At 40.3% G+C, this 14503-nt stretch overlaps 1 protein-coding gene across 2 annotated transcripts in view; it reads left to right on the forward strand.

Moving 5' to 3' along the window:
• col5a3a (collagen, type V, alpha 3a) overlaps positions 1 to 14503 on the forward strand; it is a 43834-nt gene that overhangs the window by 16393 nt on the left and 12938 nt on the right. Inside the window, exons 6-40 of one of the 2 annotated variants that reach the window (XM_004552112.3) lie at positions 442 to 855; positions 1310 to 1429; positions 1538 to 1654; positions 1753 to 1806; positions 1893 to 1934; positions 2134 to 2196; positions 3582 to 3656; positions 3824 to 3907; positions 4050 to 4106; positions 4491 to 4544; positions 4692 to 4745; positions 4870 to 4923; positions 5499 to 5552; positions 5799 to 5852; positions 6380 to 6424; positions 7666 to 7719; positions 7912 to 7956; positions 8480 to 8533; positions 9022 to 9066; positions 9434 to 9487; positions 10284 to 10328; positions 10675 to 10728; positions 11179 to 11223; positions 11362 to 11415; positions 11525 to 11632; positions 12071 to 12124; positions 12466 to 12519; positions 12652 to 12696; positions 12911 to 12964; positions 13266 to 13310; positions 13421 to 13474; positions 13583 to 13636; positions 13768 to 13821; positions 13938 to 14045; positions 14304 to 14393. In XM_004552112.3, coding sequence (XP_004552169.2) covers positions 442 to 855; positions 1310 to 1429; positions 1538 to 1654; positions 1753 to 1806; positions 1893 to 1934; positions 2134 to 2196; positions 3582 to 3656; positions 3824 to 3907; positions 4050 to 4106; positions 4491 to 4544; positions 4692 to 4745; positions 4870 to 4923; positions 5499 to 5552; positions 5799 to 5852; positions 6380 to 6424; positions 7666 to 7719; positions 7912 to 7956; positions 8480 to 8533; positions 9022 to 9066; positions 9434 to 9487; positions 10284 to 10328; positions 10675 to 10728; positions 11179 to 11223; positions 11362 to 11415; positions 11525 to 11632; positions 12071 to 12124; positions 12466 to 12519; positions 12652 to 12696; positions 12911 to 12964; positions 13266 to 13310; positions 13421 to 13474; positions 13583 to 13636; positions 13768 to 13821; positions 13938 to 14045; positions 14304 to 14393 — 2511 coding nt within the window. The remainder of the gene's footprint in view (positions 1 to 441; positions 856 to 1309; positions 1430 to 1537; positions 1655 to 1752; positions 1807 to 1892; positions 1935 to 2133; positions 2197 to 3581; positions 3657 to 3823; positions 3908 to 4049; positions 4107 to 4490; positions 4545 to 4691; positions 4746 to 4869; positions 4924 to 5498; positions 5553 to 5798; positions 5853 to 6379; positions 6425 to 7665; positions 7720 to 7911; positions 7957 to 8479; positions 8534 to 9021; positions 9067 to 9433; positions 9488 to 10283; positions 10329 to 10674; positions 10729 to 11178; positions 11224 to 11361; positions 11416 to 11524; positions 11633 to 12070; positions 12125 to 12465; positions 12520 to 12651; positions 12697 to 12910; positions 12965 to 13265; positions 13311 to 13420; positions 13475 to 13582; positions 13637 to 13767; positions 13822 to 13937; positions 14046 to 14303; positions 14394 to 14503) is intronic. The other variant, XM_004552113.3, reaches the window with a different exon arrangement.

Below are 14503 nucleotides of genomic sequence, written 5' to 3' on the forward strand. Positions count from 1 at the left end.
AACACTGACATGTAACGGACGTCAGTCTGGAGCAGGGGTGGGCACTTAATTTTCCCAAGGGGCAACATGAGAGACTACGGCTGCTGTGGAGGGTGCAGTCCTTCACATTTGTTCACTTAGTAGAGAACACTTTTTGCATATAATTAACAAATTTGTAGCATTAAAGGCACTGTGACCTCTAAGCACACAAGTAAATATCAAGTAAATGTGTTTTGTTAGAATCTATATTTGTGTATTCCTTCTCATTTCATATTTTGTGTCAGGCTTTTATCAGCTCATTGGAACTTACAGTGGGCATCTGTAAGGGTGTCATGGGACCTGATTACATTTCTTGGCTTTCCTGAAGCAGGCTATTTCTATGATTTTCATTTACAGCAGTGTTTGTTTTTTTCTCCATCCTCCATCTATGTCCTCATCTTGCATTCTACTTTTTCATAAAAGACCTCCCAATATGGGTCTGTTGCCTTGATGCAAAGTGACCAGCCAGCTGAACCAAAGGAGGTCCCCAAAAAGGAGAAGAAAGGAAAAAAGGACAAAAAGAAGAGGGATAAAGACTCTAAAGGCAAACGTAGAAGGAAGGACAAGGGAGAGAGGGGATCCAGAAAGAAAAAACACGAAGAGGAAGCTCTGGAGGAAGGCTTCCTTAGAGTTTCCACAACACTGCCTCCATATCAAACCCAGGAAACTTTTCAGGCAACTAAGTTGCCAGAAATTAAGAGTATCCTAGAAACTACCATTCCAACTGATGTTTTCTACAAGACCTTCACGGAGATACCAACACATGAACCTGACTTCACAACTGAAGCCTCTACTTTCATACCTAGGACATTGCCTGTGTCAAAGGTTACCGAGGAGGTAGACAAATTTGCCTGTAGATGCTGTCCGTTCCAATCCCTCCCACTATTTGCAGCTCTAACCAATCACTCCCCTAATATTTAGAGAGCACCTCTTCCTCCTCTCACCTCCGCAATCACTTACCACCACTATGTATTTGTCTGTTTATAATTTGCACATAAACTAATTTGTCACACTCACACTGCTTCTGCTGCTGCAGCAGCCTCTCTCATGCTGTCACATGACTCTGATGTAGTCTGTCAATTAATAACACTGTAAACACTGTAATTAACTGCACACCTGTAAGCTTTTATCTTGGTTAACCAGTGTACTCCCATGTAATCCACCTGTTTTGCTAACATCCATGTGGTACAATGCAGTGTTTTTATTAGGCAGTGCATGGCACAGAGACATGCCCAGTGCCGCCTGGTTAATCTCTGCTCTGACTCACTTAAGTCTGTGTGCTTGCCTGCAGGAGGACACACCTGTAAGGGAACCAGTGGTGGAAGAGTATGAAGATGACCTTTTAGAAGACCTTTATCATAATCTCTCAGTTTCTACAGTAACAGTCGGCCCAAATGTTACTGAATATGAGGTAGGTTAAACGCAAACGCAAGAAATGTCTTCTGCACAGCATAGAAACACTGTGAGGTTATTTGGCTTTCACTACACCAGTCGCTAATAGTTTGTTATTCCTTAACAGATTCTTGAATATGAGGATTTCAAGAATGATACAGAGTTAGAGTATGAGGAGTATGAAATGTACGAGGATGGCTTTGACTTTGCAAAGCAGGAAAGGGCTCAGACATGGGATGGAGAGGTAAATCTCACAGTGACCTCATACATCAAGTGAGTGGTCATGCCTGTGTTAAGTGATTTCTGACAGTCCGCATCTTTTCATCTTTTACCCCTCCTCAGGGTAACCTCAGAGCAGAGAAAGGCCAGAAGGGAGAGCCAGCTATTCATGAACCGGTGAACTGTTACAGACTTTTAATGAATAGGCTAGTAGTTTGGCTATGAGTATGGAAAATAACTTGATACTCTCCATGTTTTTCTAGGGTACAATAGTGAAAGGACCCCCAGGGCTACCAGGGCCAGAGGTAAACAAATTCCACCTGAACTTTTCAGATGAGGTGCAAAATGCTGAGATTTTCAGTGTTAGACATTGTTATGCCTAACACTTGCACCTTAAGTTTTTGAACAGTAGTTAGTATGTAGAATTGATATGTATAGCCGATTATCGATTAAACGATTATTGCGTTTATGTAAGCAAATATGGACTAAATGTATCTTCCACAGGGGTCTCCTGGACCAGCTGGTCCAGTAGGACCTCCAGGACCCAGGGGAGATCCCGGTGACTTGGTGAGTGAGGTTTAGGACTTGGGTTCACTCATTAAATGTAGAGTGAATTAGTTTGACCTCAGTCTTTTCCATCACCTGTGAGACTCAACTCTGAATTTAACTGTGACCTTAATGTGAAACACATCCGCAGTATCAAGATGTCCTGGCTTGCTGAAATGAACCTGCAGGAGTTCAGGGATTCATTTTGGCTCACAAATGTTGTTGTCTATGATTCATCATAGAAAATATGCCAAATTACATACAGAGACACCAGCAGATGCTCTGTCATTTCCTAGTAGCAGAAAAAAAACAAATTGAGTGGATGAATAAATGCTACTGCAACCACAAAGGAAAATTATCTTGCAGTTTTAGAGATAGAGTCGCACCTGAATCTTAATGAAACAAAGGCAAACTGACAAGCAGCACTAACAACATTCCTCCACCTTAGTGTTCACCTTGGCTTGATCTTTTGAGGAACTGCATCTGAACAGTTATTTAGTATTACATTTATTCCTATCACAGGACAATTTGACACTTTTATAGAGATAGAATATTTACTGGATTATTTTAATAGCCTAATGTAAATGCAACAACCCTTCTTCTTCACAGATCTTTACTTATCACATATAATGCTTTTGGATAGCTTAACTTTTATTCTAAGTATTACAAATGAAGATGTGAAAAGCATTATGGTGATACTCTACTGATGTTTATGCTCCAGCGTTTTGCCATGCTTTGACATAGACTTTCACGGACAATATCTTTAACGCACTATATAACACTTACTCAAGTCCACTTTGTCGACATATACTTCAGCAAATCATTAACACTTATTTTATTGGCTATTCTCAACGTGTTGTTATAAGGAAAGTTATTTACCCTTGAGATCACACAATTGTAAATATTTCTAATTATGTGTTACTGTTGGAAATGGTTTAAAAATTCAAGACTAAAGGCAACTTTTGGAAAAATATCATTGATTTATTAAAATATTCATTCAGTAGTCAGAAAATATAAAACAACTCACACAATGTGTATACAGAATATAAAGTCTTGTGTTTGGATGTGCATGTGTGCGTTTGTGAGACAAGCTGTAGAAACAAAGCAACATTTATTTTTTCAAAGATTGGATTGTTTTCCTCTTCGTCTAGCTTCCAAGTGTTTCTCTTACTTTCTCCCAGTGATATGCTGCACACACCATAGAACTTTCATGATTTCACAGGACATCTTCTTGACTTGCATTGATTTCACAAGCTAAGTCACAACTGGATCTTGTGACATTTTAACCCCTAATCTTAAAAACAAAACCCATCCTCTTAAAATTCTCTCAATCTCTACTCTCTCAATCTTACTCACTCACTCACTGCCAAGCTATTTTTCTTCCCTTTCCTGTCTTCACTTTTCAGGGTCCCCCAGGACGGCCTGGTCTTTCCGGGGCTGATGGGATTCCAGGCCCTCCAGGAACACTGTTAATGCTACCAGTAAGACCTTAAACACACTGAAACATGCCCACACAAACGCACAAAGAGTACACTTTTTCCACATGTGGTGTAGTAGTAAGACCACAAGGGGGGGCTGTGTGACTGAACTAGCTTTATGCTTGGGAAATCTGCAGTGAGTAGTGACTTCTGCTTGTCATTGCCTCCAGTTTCAGTTTGGAGGTGATTCCCAGAAGGGGCCAGTGGTGTCCCCCCAGCAGGCCCAAGCACAAGCTATATTGCAACAGGCCAAGGTATAGTTCAAAGAAGCAAATTCACAATACAACATTACTGCATACTGAGATTTAGTTCTCCATCAGAATATTTTTTAGCATGTAGCAAGTCAGTAGGTACATTCTTTAGCTTACATAAAGCATAATGTTGTTTTTCTTTCAGATGTCACTCAGGGGGCCTCCAGGCCCGCTTGGTCTTACAGGGCGACCGGGCCCATTGGTATGAATCTCTCTCTCTGACCTTTATCAAATTTACATCATATCTCAAGGGCTCCTACGTCCTCTACCCCCAGCTTTAAACTCTATCTGACCAAGCTCAATCTCATGTCACTCTTTCCCACCCTAACCTCATCATTACGCTTGCTCGGTATATTTAAATTGAGAAATTTGTCTGTATTTCCAAAAAAAAAAAACCCAAAAAACAACCAAAAAAAACCCAAGAGATGGAAAAATGAAACAATTTTTAGATGATTTATTTTCAGTTCATTCTTAATTTTTTGGTTTGGGTCTATATTTGAGGAGTATGTTTGTATACATGTATATACATTTGAAAAAGTTGAGTTTCCCCTCTTTGTCATGTCATGCATGACCTTTTATTTCCCAGGGTGATCCAGGTTCCTCTGGGCTCAAAGGAGAACGTGGAGAAAGTGGCTCTGCTGTAAGACTAGACATAATTTTTACCTCACGCCTACCTTGGATTATAGCCTCTTTATCTTTTTTGTCATGGTATTGATTTCCATTTGTCCTCTTGCCTTCCTTTTAACACCTTTTCCTATTTGTCTTGCTCTCTTCATTTGTCATGAAGGGACCACGCGGGTTGCCAGGCTCCCCTGGAATTAATGGGAGGCCAGGCAAGAGGGTGAGATATCTTAAATATTGGACATTTAAGTGCTGAAAACATTTATGTCTACAGCTTGTGTAAAAAGTATATTGTAGCGTAGAGTGGCCTACGGTGAATCAGATCTGGATGTTGTATCTCATAGGGCCGTGCTGGAGCGGACGGTGGTCGTGGCGCTCCAGGTGAAACTGGCACAAAGGTGAGTTTTTTTGTAATTATACTGAACTGCCCTTCAAATGAGCTACACCCAGTACACACACATTTGGCTCTTCTACAATCTCATTTAGATTGTGTGTTTGTGTGAATGCTGCATTGTAATTTGTAGGACGATATTATTGTTGTTCCTGTTAACTTTACTTGAATTCATTGTCCTGTTTCCATGAACACAGTAACACACATGTTTAGGTGGCGAGGTCTTAAACAATAACAAACTATCTCCACTTGCAAGAGTAAGCCTTTAGGTGTCGAGTGTCCCCCAGCTTATTATACGTTACTGACAACAAGGCAACTCAATATATAAGAGCTGCAGGAAGCGCTTAGTAAATAACTCAGTCTTCCCTGATGTGTCTGACAGAACAGCAGAGTCTTTATCAGTCAAAGCAGCATTTTAGCAGACCTACAGCTAATCTTCACACTTTCTCTTCCCGATGCACAGTCTGAGCAGATGGGAGGCTCTGCCAGGGGAGACTTTCACTACAATTCTGCTAATGTTTACACATTACCATATGTGTGTGTTTCAGGGTTTAATGCACTTGGTTCTCTATTACTTTGCAGGGCGACAGGGGTTTTGACGGCCTCCCAGGTCTCCCAGGAAACAAGGGGCACAGAGTGAGTTACGTTTGGCTACTTGATACAGTCACTGTACTTCAAGCACTTAGTCATTCAGACACCAACATGATAACATAGCATGCATGAATACCTTACACATCGTATAGCAGATGTTTATTTCCATTATGTGACCGTAATGGTTGTTGTGACTTCTGTGATGACAGGGTGCACTAAAAAAAAGCATTCGCTATAAACAGAACATACCTAAACATCTTGAGGCTTGTCGCTAATGCTTTTTTCTTGTAGGGGGACAGAGGAAAGCCTGGTCCTCAGGGGCCTGTCGGGGAACCAGGAGAGAGGGTAAGTGTGCAATGCCTCTCAAAATTTAATTTCACGCTGAAAATAGTTTTTCTAATTTTTCTGTTATGGAAAGTTAAAGGGAAGGTCTTCACAGAGCATTAAATAAAACCATTTATTCAGTTAACCACGACATGTCGAAGCAGACTTCACAGTAGATGAAAGGTCTATATTATAACTTCCTGCTTTTTTTATTTCCGCTTGGCTAGCCTGAGTTCATTTGGTAACTACATTTGCAAAATACATTAAAAAGCTAGCTAATACAACCCTGCAATAGAATTGAAAATATGAAAGATAGAAGCTCTGTCAGGATAGTATCAATTTATGCAAGCTGGCGGGTAAGGTTTGAGAGGGCGGTCTATTAGTCTTTGCTCAAAGATAGTTGAGCCTTATCTGTCAGGCAGTGAATTTCTTTAATGAGCTATTTCCACAGATTATGTCTCTGGGGATATAAATGTATCCCTGCCTAAGGTTGAGTAAGAAAGGCACACAAAATCTGTGTCGAATGTGTGTCCTTCCTTTTATTTTAGGGATCTAATGGACCTGTTGGGCCACGAGGGCAACCAGGCGAACCTGTGAGTATCCACATACAGAAAAATTAAATGTGATATTGTTTATATATGTAGTTACACATCACAGCATGTCTCTAATGAAAATATTTATTTTGTAGCGTTCCTCGACGGGATAAATTCTTGATTCAAAGGATGCATTAATCTATGCATTAGTCTGTGCTTTAAACGCTCTTTAATACAGAAATAAAATAAAAAACTAGTAAAACAGAAACCGATTTCTCCAGCAAACCCAGAGGGGATTGCTGGTGATTACTTTATTTAGCAGCTGACTGAAGTTTCTGCCCAAAGCATACAGCAGAACTTACACAAGTATAAACTGTGCTGCTTGTATTTCTCATGTACAGAAACACTGAACAATATTTTGCAATACACAGCGCCTAGTTAAAAACACTAGGACAGTCACACCTTATTAAAGTAACACTGTCACAGGGTTCACCTTTGCATTATAAATGAAAAGGTCACTGAAAAAAGGCATCTCAAATACAAAGGTATAGCATTCTAGTTCTGTCATAGAGATTATACCTAGAGATTACTATAGGATCCCTGAAAGATTTTAACAGCACCACTGAAGAGGCTGTCGTTTTTGTGCATCTGCAGTGAACATTGGTTAATTGGTTATGAGTCACACTGTCTTTCTCCCCGTAGATGAGGTTAGGGCTCAGCAGGGTTCTGTCCCTCCAAATGGATCACTGAGTGCAGGAAGAAACGGAGCGCAGTAAGACATGTTGGAAAAACTGTGCTCAACTACAAAGTCGTAGGAGAGGAGAGGATTTAACTGTTGATGAGAGCGAGGAAGATAGAAAAAGTGACACAGTAAGAGACAAACACAAGACAGAAATTTGTTTGGTGGTGAATGAGATAAGAGAGATGGAGTGAGGAAAGTGGAAAGAGAGAGTAGGAGAGAGAAGAGATAAAATCCTGGCCCGAATGATTATATTTCCATATCAATCACTTCCCAGGAGATCACAGATGTGGCTTTGGAACAGGTGGCTTGGCCAGCCTACAAAGAGGAAGGCTGACAAAAACAGAGCACACAAACACACTCATGCTAACAGGCTAGCACAGTCTCCGTGGCTAGCACATACAAAGCAGATGCATGCACACACACACACCAAAGTGTATTATGTCTCTCCTTGTTTTTCTCCCTCTCCTTAGTTTTTATTCATGATTTAGTATTCCACTCTCATTCAGTCTCATCATGAATGCAGGCTAGCTGCTGACTATTTGCTGTGTTTTGTCTCCAGGGTCCTCGAGGTCTTGTTGGGCCAAGGGGGCCACCTGGCCCACCTGGGCAACCGGTAAGTCAACATCGACTGAATTACAGGATCAAAGCTATTCAGCTGCTTCAACTCTATAAAGGCCTCTCTATTGCATGAATCATCGATATGCAAGATGGACAAGAAAACTGTCGAACTATCTCCATATTTTGATCAAACTTTGACATTAAATTTGCTGTTTTCTAACATTTATTGACATGCATTTTTTGTCAGGGAATTCAAGGAACTGATGGAGTACCAGGGTCAAAGGGCAACCCGGTCAGTCACATCTTCTCAAACCTACTATTATGTACCAATGATTACTGGCTTTATTTACACTAGAAAAATCATAGCAACTTAGGTTTAACTGCTAATGGAAATATTAACCAGTCATGTGATGGTAAATGGCCTGTATTTGTATAGCGCTTTTCTAGTCCCTAAGGACCCCAAAGCGCTTTACACAACCTGTCATCCACCCATTCACACACACATTCACACACTGGTGATGGCAAGCTACAATGTAGCCACAGCCACCCTGGGGCGCACTGACAGAGGCGAGGCTGCCGGACACTGGCGCCACCGGGCCCTCTGACCACCACCAGTAGGCAACGGGTGAAGTGTCTTGCCCAAGGACACAACGACCGAGACTGTCCAAGCCGGGGCTCGAACCAGCAACCTTCCGATTACAAGGCGAACTCCCAACTCTTGAGCCACGATCGCCCCATGTGATGTCAGCATACAACCATTGGACCAAGATCATGTGAGGACAGACTGTATGATCACCAGGGTTTCTTGTTCTTAGGGTCCAATTGGAGAGATGGGGCCCCCAGGTCAACAGGGGAATCCTGGAGTGCAGGTATTTCATCATCAGAAAAGTTACTTTGAGAGTTAATCGCCTCAGTATTACACAGTTGGCATCGAGAATGCATTTTCTGTGCATGAAGACTTGTTTCTTTGCATTGTTACTCCATCTCACGGTTTACTTGCTCTTCTCTAGGTTTAAAAAGTATCTTTGGCCTTTTGGGCATATAAAAATTAATTATACATTTGCATGACTCAATAAAGGATTCAATATAAGAGGCTGTTTTGTTAGTTAACGAAAGGACTGTTTCAGTAGAAACAACATTTTGTACCCGACAGCAACAAAGTGTCATTTTAAAATGCTGTCAATGACATTACAGTCATGTAAAGAAGTGTTTGTCATATTTTCAGATAGATCCTATTATTATTCACGGCTCTTACATAAATGCACCATATTAAAACACACAGAGTCATGCAAATCTAGGCTCCCAGCCGTCTGCTAAACGCAACACTTAACTTGATTGATGCTTTGTTTTGGTGTAGGGCTTGCCTGGTCCTCAGGGTCCCATTGGATTGCCAGGAGAGAAGGTAGGGAGCATGTCTCTCACTTAATTTTAAAATTAAAGCTGTGCCCTTATGAACCCTGTCATCACACACTCAAAGGAGACAGGCTGAACAGGGGAGTATGACCAAGCCACTTCTGGCTCCCATTCAGGCAATGTGGAGCTAGACAAGAAATCAATACACAAGAAACACACACAGGCATAACAGACACCTGGGACAGTCTTGGGTGCTGCACATCATAAAGCCAGACTGATAAAAGAAATAATAAAGACTTGGTCACAAATACAATATGTAGCAGCAAAGTGGAAATTTTGTTCACTCAGTGATGAGTTGAGGTTTTATGCATCTGAAGCTTGACTCTAGTATTAATACCTCTTTATGTCCCATACAGGGTCCCCAGGGGAAACAAGGCATGCAGGGACTGCCAGGCATTGACGGACCTCCCGTAAGTAACACGCAAACCTGTGTCTGTGCACAACTTATATTCAGTATCAGAGTTTTCTACTGATGCACCAGTCACCATCAGCTGATGTACTGCAATCAGTTTAAACATAGCATTTATGTACAGATTTTAATAAATAAGCCTATTTATTAATTTTTAACAGTATCTAGACAAAGATACTAGCTTATGAAACAGAGAGTTGTTTACCCACTGCATCTGTTTCATTTTTAAGTTTAAATTCTAAAACTTCCTTTTTTTCCATTTTAAATCATCCTTTTTATATGTTTTTATTTTTTAATTTCTCTGTAAAGCACTTTGAATCACCTTGTTGTTGAATTGTGCAATATAAATAAACTTGCCTTGCAAATTAAGCAAACTGTGTATGCATACAGCTGTTTGTATGTAGACACACACACACACACACACAATGCAGAAAAGTAGGCAAGGATTAAATTGGCTAACCTACACTTTCTGTGGTTTGCCGGTAGGGGGACATAGGAGGCATTTTCTGAAATGGATCCAAGGATCCAAGGCAAGGCATTTTGAATAATAGTCATTTTACAGTGAAGCTTTTCTCATTTACAAGGATTAATTTTAGACGGAAGTCAAACACATTTTTATACATAATGGTTCTTGTATTACTTTTTTGCAAAACTTGGTGAGATATAATGGTGCTTCACTCTCAGCCCTGATGCAGCTTCCTGCTTTTCACTTTTCAAACAGAAATTCCTATGTTGAGGTGATATAATAATCATGTATTTTACTGATAAGTCAAACGGGTACTTTTGTTCCTGCTTAGGGTCACCCAGGAAGAGAGGGCCCCCCAGGAGAAAAAGGCATCCAAGTGGGTATCTGCATGTCTGAAGCTTGTCTATTGCGGTAATGGATCAAGATATCAAAATGCCAATGTCATATTTTTTTTTCCAAATCTACATCTGTGTATTAACATTAAGGCTTATCATTATGATCATTGTGTCCCTACAATGCCATCTTTATTATAAAAAAGCCTAAGTCCATTAGTGTAAGCAGCATGCACTCAGATTCATCCGCTTGTCTTGTTTCCTTTTTGTCTGACAAGAGAAAAAGTCACTGAGTGCATTGTTTATCCATATCTAATAAGAGAATTGCCTCTTTGCTGGCTACTTCTTATTTTAAAAAGAGTACTATAATAATGTTATATTTTCATGTAGGGTTTACCAGGGGCTCAGGGACCAGTTGGTTACCCAGGGATTCGGGGAGTAAAGGTGAGACAATGATGGACAAGCTACATGGTGACACATGGAGGGAGAGCACCTCAGTTCTCAAGGGGACTGCCAATAGACAAATGAGAAGCATTTGATGGATAGAACAAATGTTACATACAGTAGTAAAGTAGTCCATTTTGACTGACTATGCTTTTGAAAGAGTGGAATAAAATATGAAGTTGTCATAGAAAGGCTTTCTGCTTGGGTTTGGGTTTCTTAAATCCTCCAGGGGAAGCCCTTGTTGGATTTTTTACCATGAAATGAATGTAATGCCAATAACTGCTGGAAAATGGATCAATTTTATGTAAAGAGAAAATCAATAGTTGTTTTATTTTAAGTTGATTCATTTGTGATAATACAGGTGAGTTGCATAATATATAAAGTCCAGAGTTTTTTTCTTGAATGTTGGTTTCTTAGTTTTCTTAAACTGGATGTTTTTGTTTTTCAAAGGGAGCAGATGGAGTTCGAGGTCTAAAGGGGAGCAAAGGAGAGAAAGTGAGTGACATAGATTGTGAACTTCTCTTTTTCTGCTGATGCCCAAACAATGGATTGCAACTACAAGGACACTTGACAAATTTTATCGTTATGATGGTGTTTAAAGTCCAGTTATTACCACTTCACAATGAATGACAGGGAGAAGATGGCTTCCCTGGGTTCAAGGGTGACATGGGTGTCAAGGGAGACATGGTGAGAGTGACATCTAATAACAAGCCTCTATGTTGTTTTCTCTTAGTTATTGTCTTTTGACTAAGATACATTTTTCTTACTTGCTTTCTGCTCTCATTCATGACTTCAGGGTGATAATGGAGTTACAGGTCCTCGTGGAGAAGATGGACCAGAGGGATCAAAGGGTCAAGCTGGACCCATAGGAGATACTGGTGCTTCAGGGATATCTGGCGAGAAGGTGGAGCTATTAAAAAAAAAACAACAAACAAACATTTTTCTTCAAGATAGACAGCCAAAGAACAAAACTTGTATCTAACTGAGCAGCGAAGTTATGTATTAGTTTTGCTTAGTTTTCAGTTATTTAATGACAAACCTTTCCTATAAAATCACAGTTTAAAATTTCACAAAAATACTGAACATATGGATTTTAATGGCCTTACATTTATTACGACGCATTATACCCCAGTCCTGAGGCGAAATTGCCACTGCACCGGTGTACATGTATTAGCTATTAATCTTTATGTCATCACTTTATGCAGTAATACAGACATTGCTTGCTGGTTTGGCACAATAATAATGTGCAGTACATTATAAATATCTTGACTGGTTATGGGTTTTTCTATTTAATACTTGCCTTATTTCTTCCTTCTCAATTTTTTGTCTTTTCTCTCTCCAGGGTAACCTTGGAGTGCCCGGTTTGCCAGGATACCCAGGAAGACAAGGTCCTAAGGTGATTTAGTGTTGATGGGCTATTATGATCAGTTAATGTATCCCCTGGTCCTTTATCAGAGCTTTAAGAAGAAAGATGTGTGTCACTGGCTGGACTGTTTCCTGTCTGATTAAAAATAAAGGATGATGAATAGCATATTAAAAAAGGCTATTTTATTTATAGTTCATTAGTGACATCAATTCATTACATGTTGATGAATGGTGTGTTTAAGGCTGTGTTGAGCTCATGGATTAGATTTGCTTTAATTTGATACAGTAGTTAATTATAAGTTAATGAGACATTAGGGGTGATGTCTGATAAATGGAGGGCTGAGGCTGATTAACCTCTACTTGTGTCTCCAGGGATCACTTGGCTTCCCTGGTGTGGCCGGGGTCCCAGGAGAGAAAGGACGAAGGGTGAGAGCTATATGAACATTTTAATACACATTACATTCTGACTTTCACACGATTTGCATTTACATTTATTATGTAGGGGATATGTATTTGAAGTAACTGACTGATGAATACTTGTTACCCTTTACAATGCAGGGCCCAGCTGGTCAGCAAGGCACCGGTGGGCAAAGAGGTCCTACTGTGAGTACAGCTTTAGGTGCCCTGCCTACACACCATTTTATTTTAATATAGAAACCCAAGTATACTCAGTCTAATTATATATGGTATATCAATGTGATAACTTGTGACTCACACGGTTACATCACTACAATGTTGTCATATTACAACATATTTGTGTTCCACCTCCTGATAATTCATCAATGTGCTAATAAGCCTGCTGTTTGTTTTCCAATAGGGAGCCCACGGGGGAAGAGGAGGAAAGGGACCAACTGGAAAGCCTGGAGAAAAGGTACATGTAGTGTCATAAACAGAGATTATGTCCATGCACACATTTACACACACCTGGCTAACTCATAAAGTATGGATTAATGCTTTGACAAAGTGCAAACTGGTTGTTGCTTTGCAATTCTTGATGGCAGGCCATCTGGCATGCTACTGTCTAGAAGGGGATACTTCAATTTATACTCTCATCCTCAAAGAGCAATTTGGGAAAGCTAAAAATTTGTTGGCAGTCCGAAAACTAAAAATGTTTGAGTTGAGTTTGAGTCTAGCTATACATTCATTTGCCTTTTGCCTTTTTAATTTGTTAGGGTGCTGCTGGACAAGATGGTCCTCCAGGGTCCCCTGGAGAACAGGTAATGTTTTTAACTACTTCATAATAAATATGATACATTTAGCACCTTTTTTTTTGTGTGTGAAATCTTGGCATCATAGCTATGTTTTGATAACCTGCCTTATCTGTTAGGGTCCTCGAGGACCACAGGGAAGACACGGTGAACCAGGACCTAAAGGGCCTAATGTGAGTGGGCTACAATGTGTTTGTCCTTTGGTTTACTTTACCCAATATTTATATTGACCTTTGATGATTTGTTTATTATAGTCATATCAGAAAATTCTTCTTTTGCAGGGTCCACCTGGAAAGGATGGAATACCAGGCCATCCAGGTCAGAGGGGAGAACCAGTGAGTCACTTTTGATCTACTGTAAACAATTGATAAAAACACAATGCCTTTTGATAATCAATCATCATATAAAAGGATCAGCTCCCCTCAATTGTGACAGAGGGTCACAACTAGCACTTCTTTTTCTGTAGGGCTTCCAAGGAAAGAATGGGCCCCCAGGCCCCCCGGGTGTGGTTGGACCACAGGTAAGAAAATCAACAATTTTTAATTCAATTTTTAATAAACTGGTTGTTTTTCACAAATGACATCTACAATAACTACCTACCATCTGCTATGTGCTGTATGCTATGGTTGCTTTTAGGGCAAATCTGGTGAGACAGGACCAACAGGAGATAGAGGTCATCCAGGTGCACCAGGGCCACCAGGTGAGCATGGTTTACCAGGAACTGCCGGAAAAGAGGGTGCCAAGGTGAGTACTTTTCATCATGATGTTTGGCTCATAATCACCTACCAGTATTGCCTTATCACTGTTATATTAGATAAAGCCCAAAGACTCTCTCAGCACTGCCAGAATATCTCTTGGATCTCATCCTGTCCTCTAATTTTCTAATAAACAACACATGAAACCAGACAGTTTCGAGTGTATGATGGCCTATAAGTGATAAATGTTCTTCCTTGGTGTGACTGTCTGGTTGGTATATGAAGGCCAATTATTTGCTCTTTCTAGGGAGACCCAGGTCCATTAGGTGCCCCTGGGAAGAGTGGCCCTGTTGGGCTTAAAGGCTTCAGAGGGAGCAGAGGGACGCCTGGCCAAACAGTAACAAAAATTTTCATATACCTAATATCTATACTGTGCTGACTGCTAACAGCAATTGATGAGTCAGGTTTTTGCACTTAATTAGAGTACTTACATTTACTATAGGTACT

This window comes from Maylandia zebra, linkage group LG4, assembly GCF_041146795.1.
Source record: "Maylandia zebra isolate NMK-2024a linkage group LG4, Mzebra_GT3a, whole genome shotgun sequence".
NCBI classification, from domain to species: domain Eukaryota; kingdom Metazoa; phylum Chordata; class Actinopteri; order Cichliformes; family Cichlidae; genus Maylandia; species Maylandia zebra.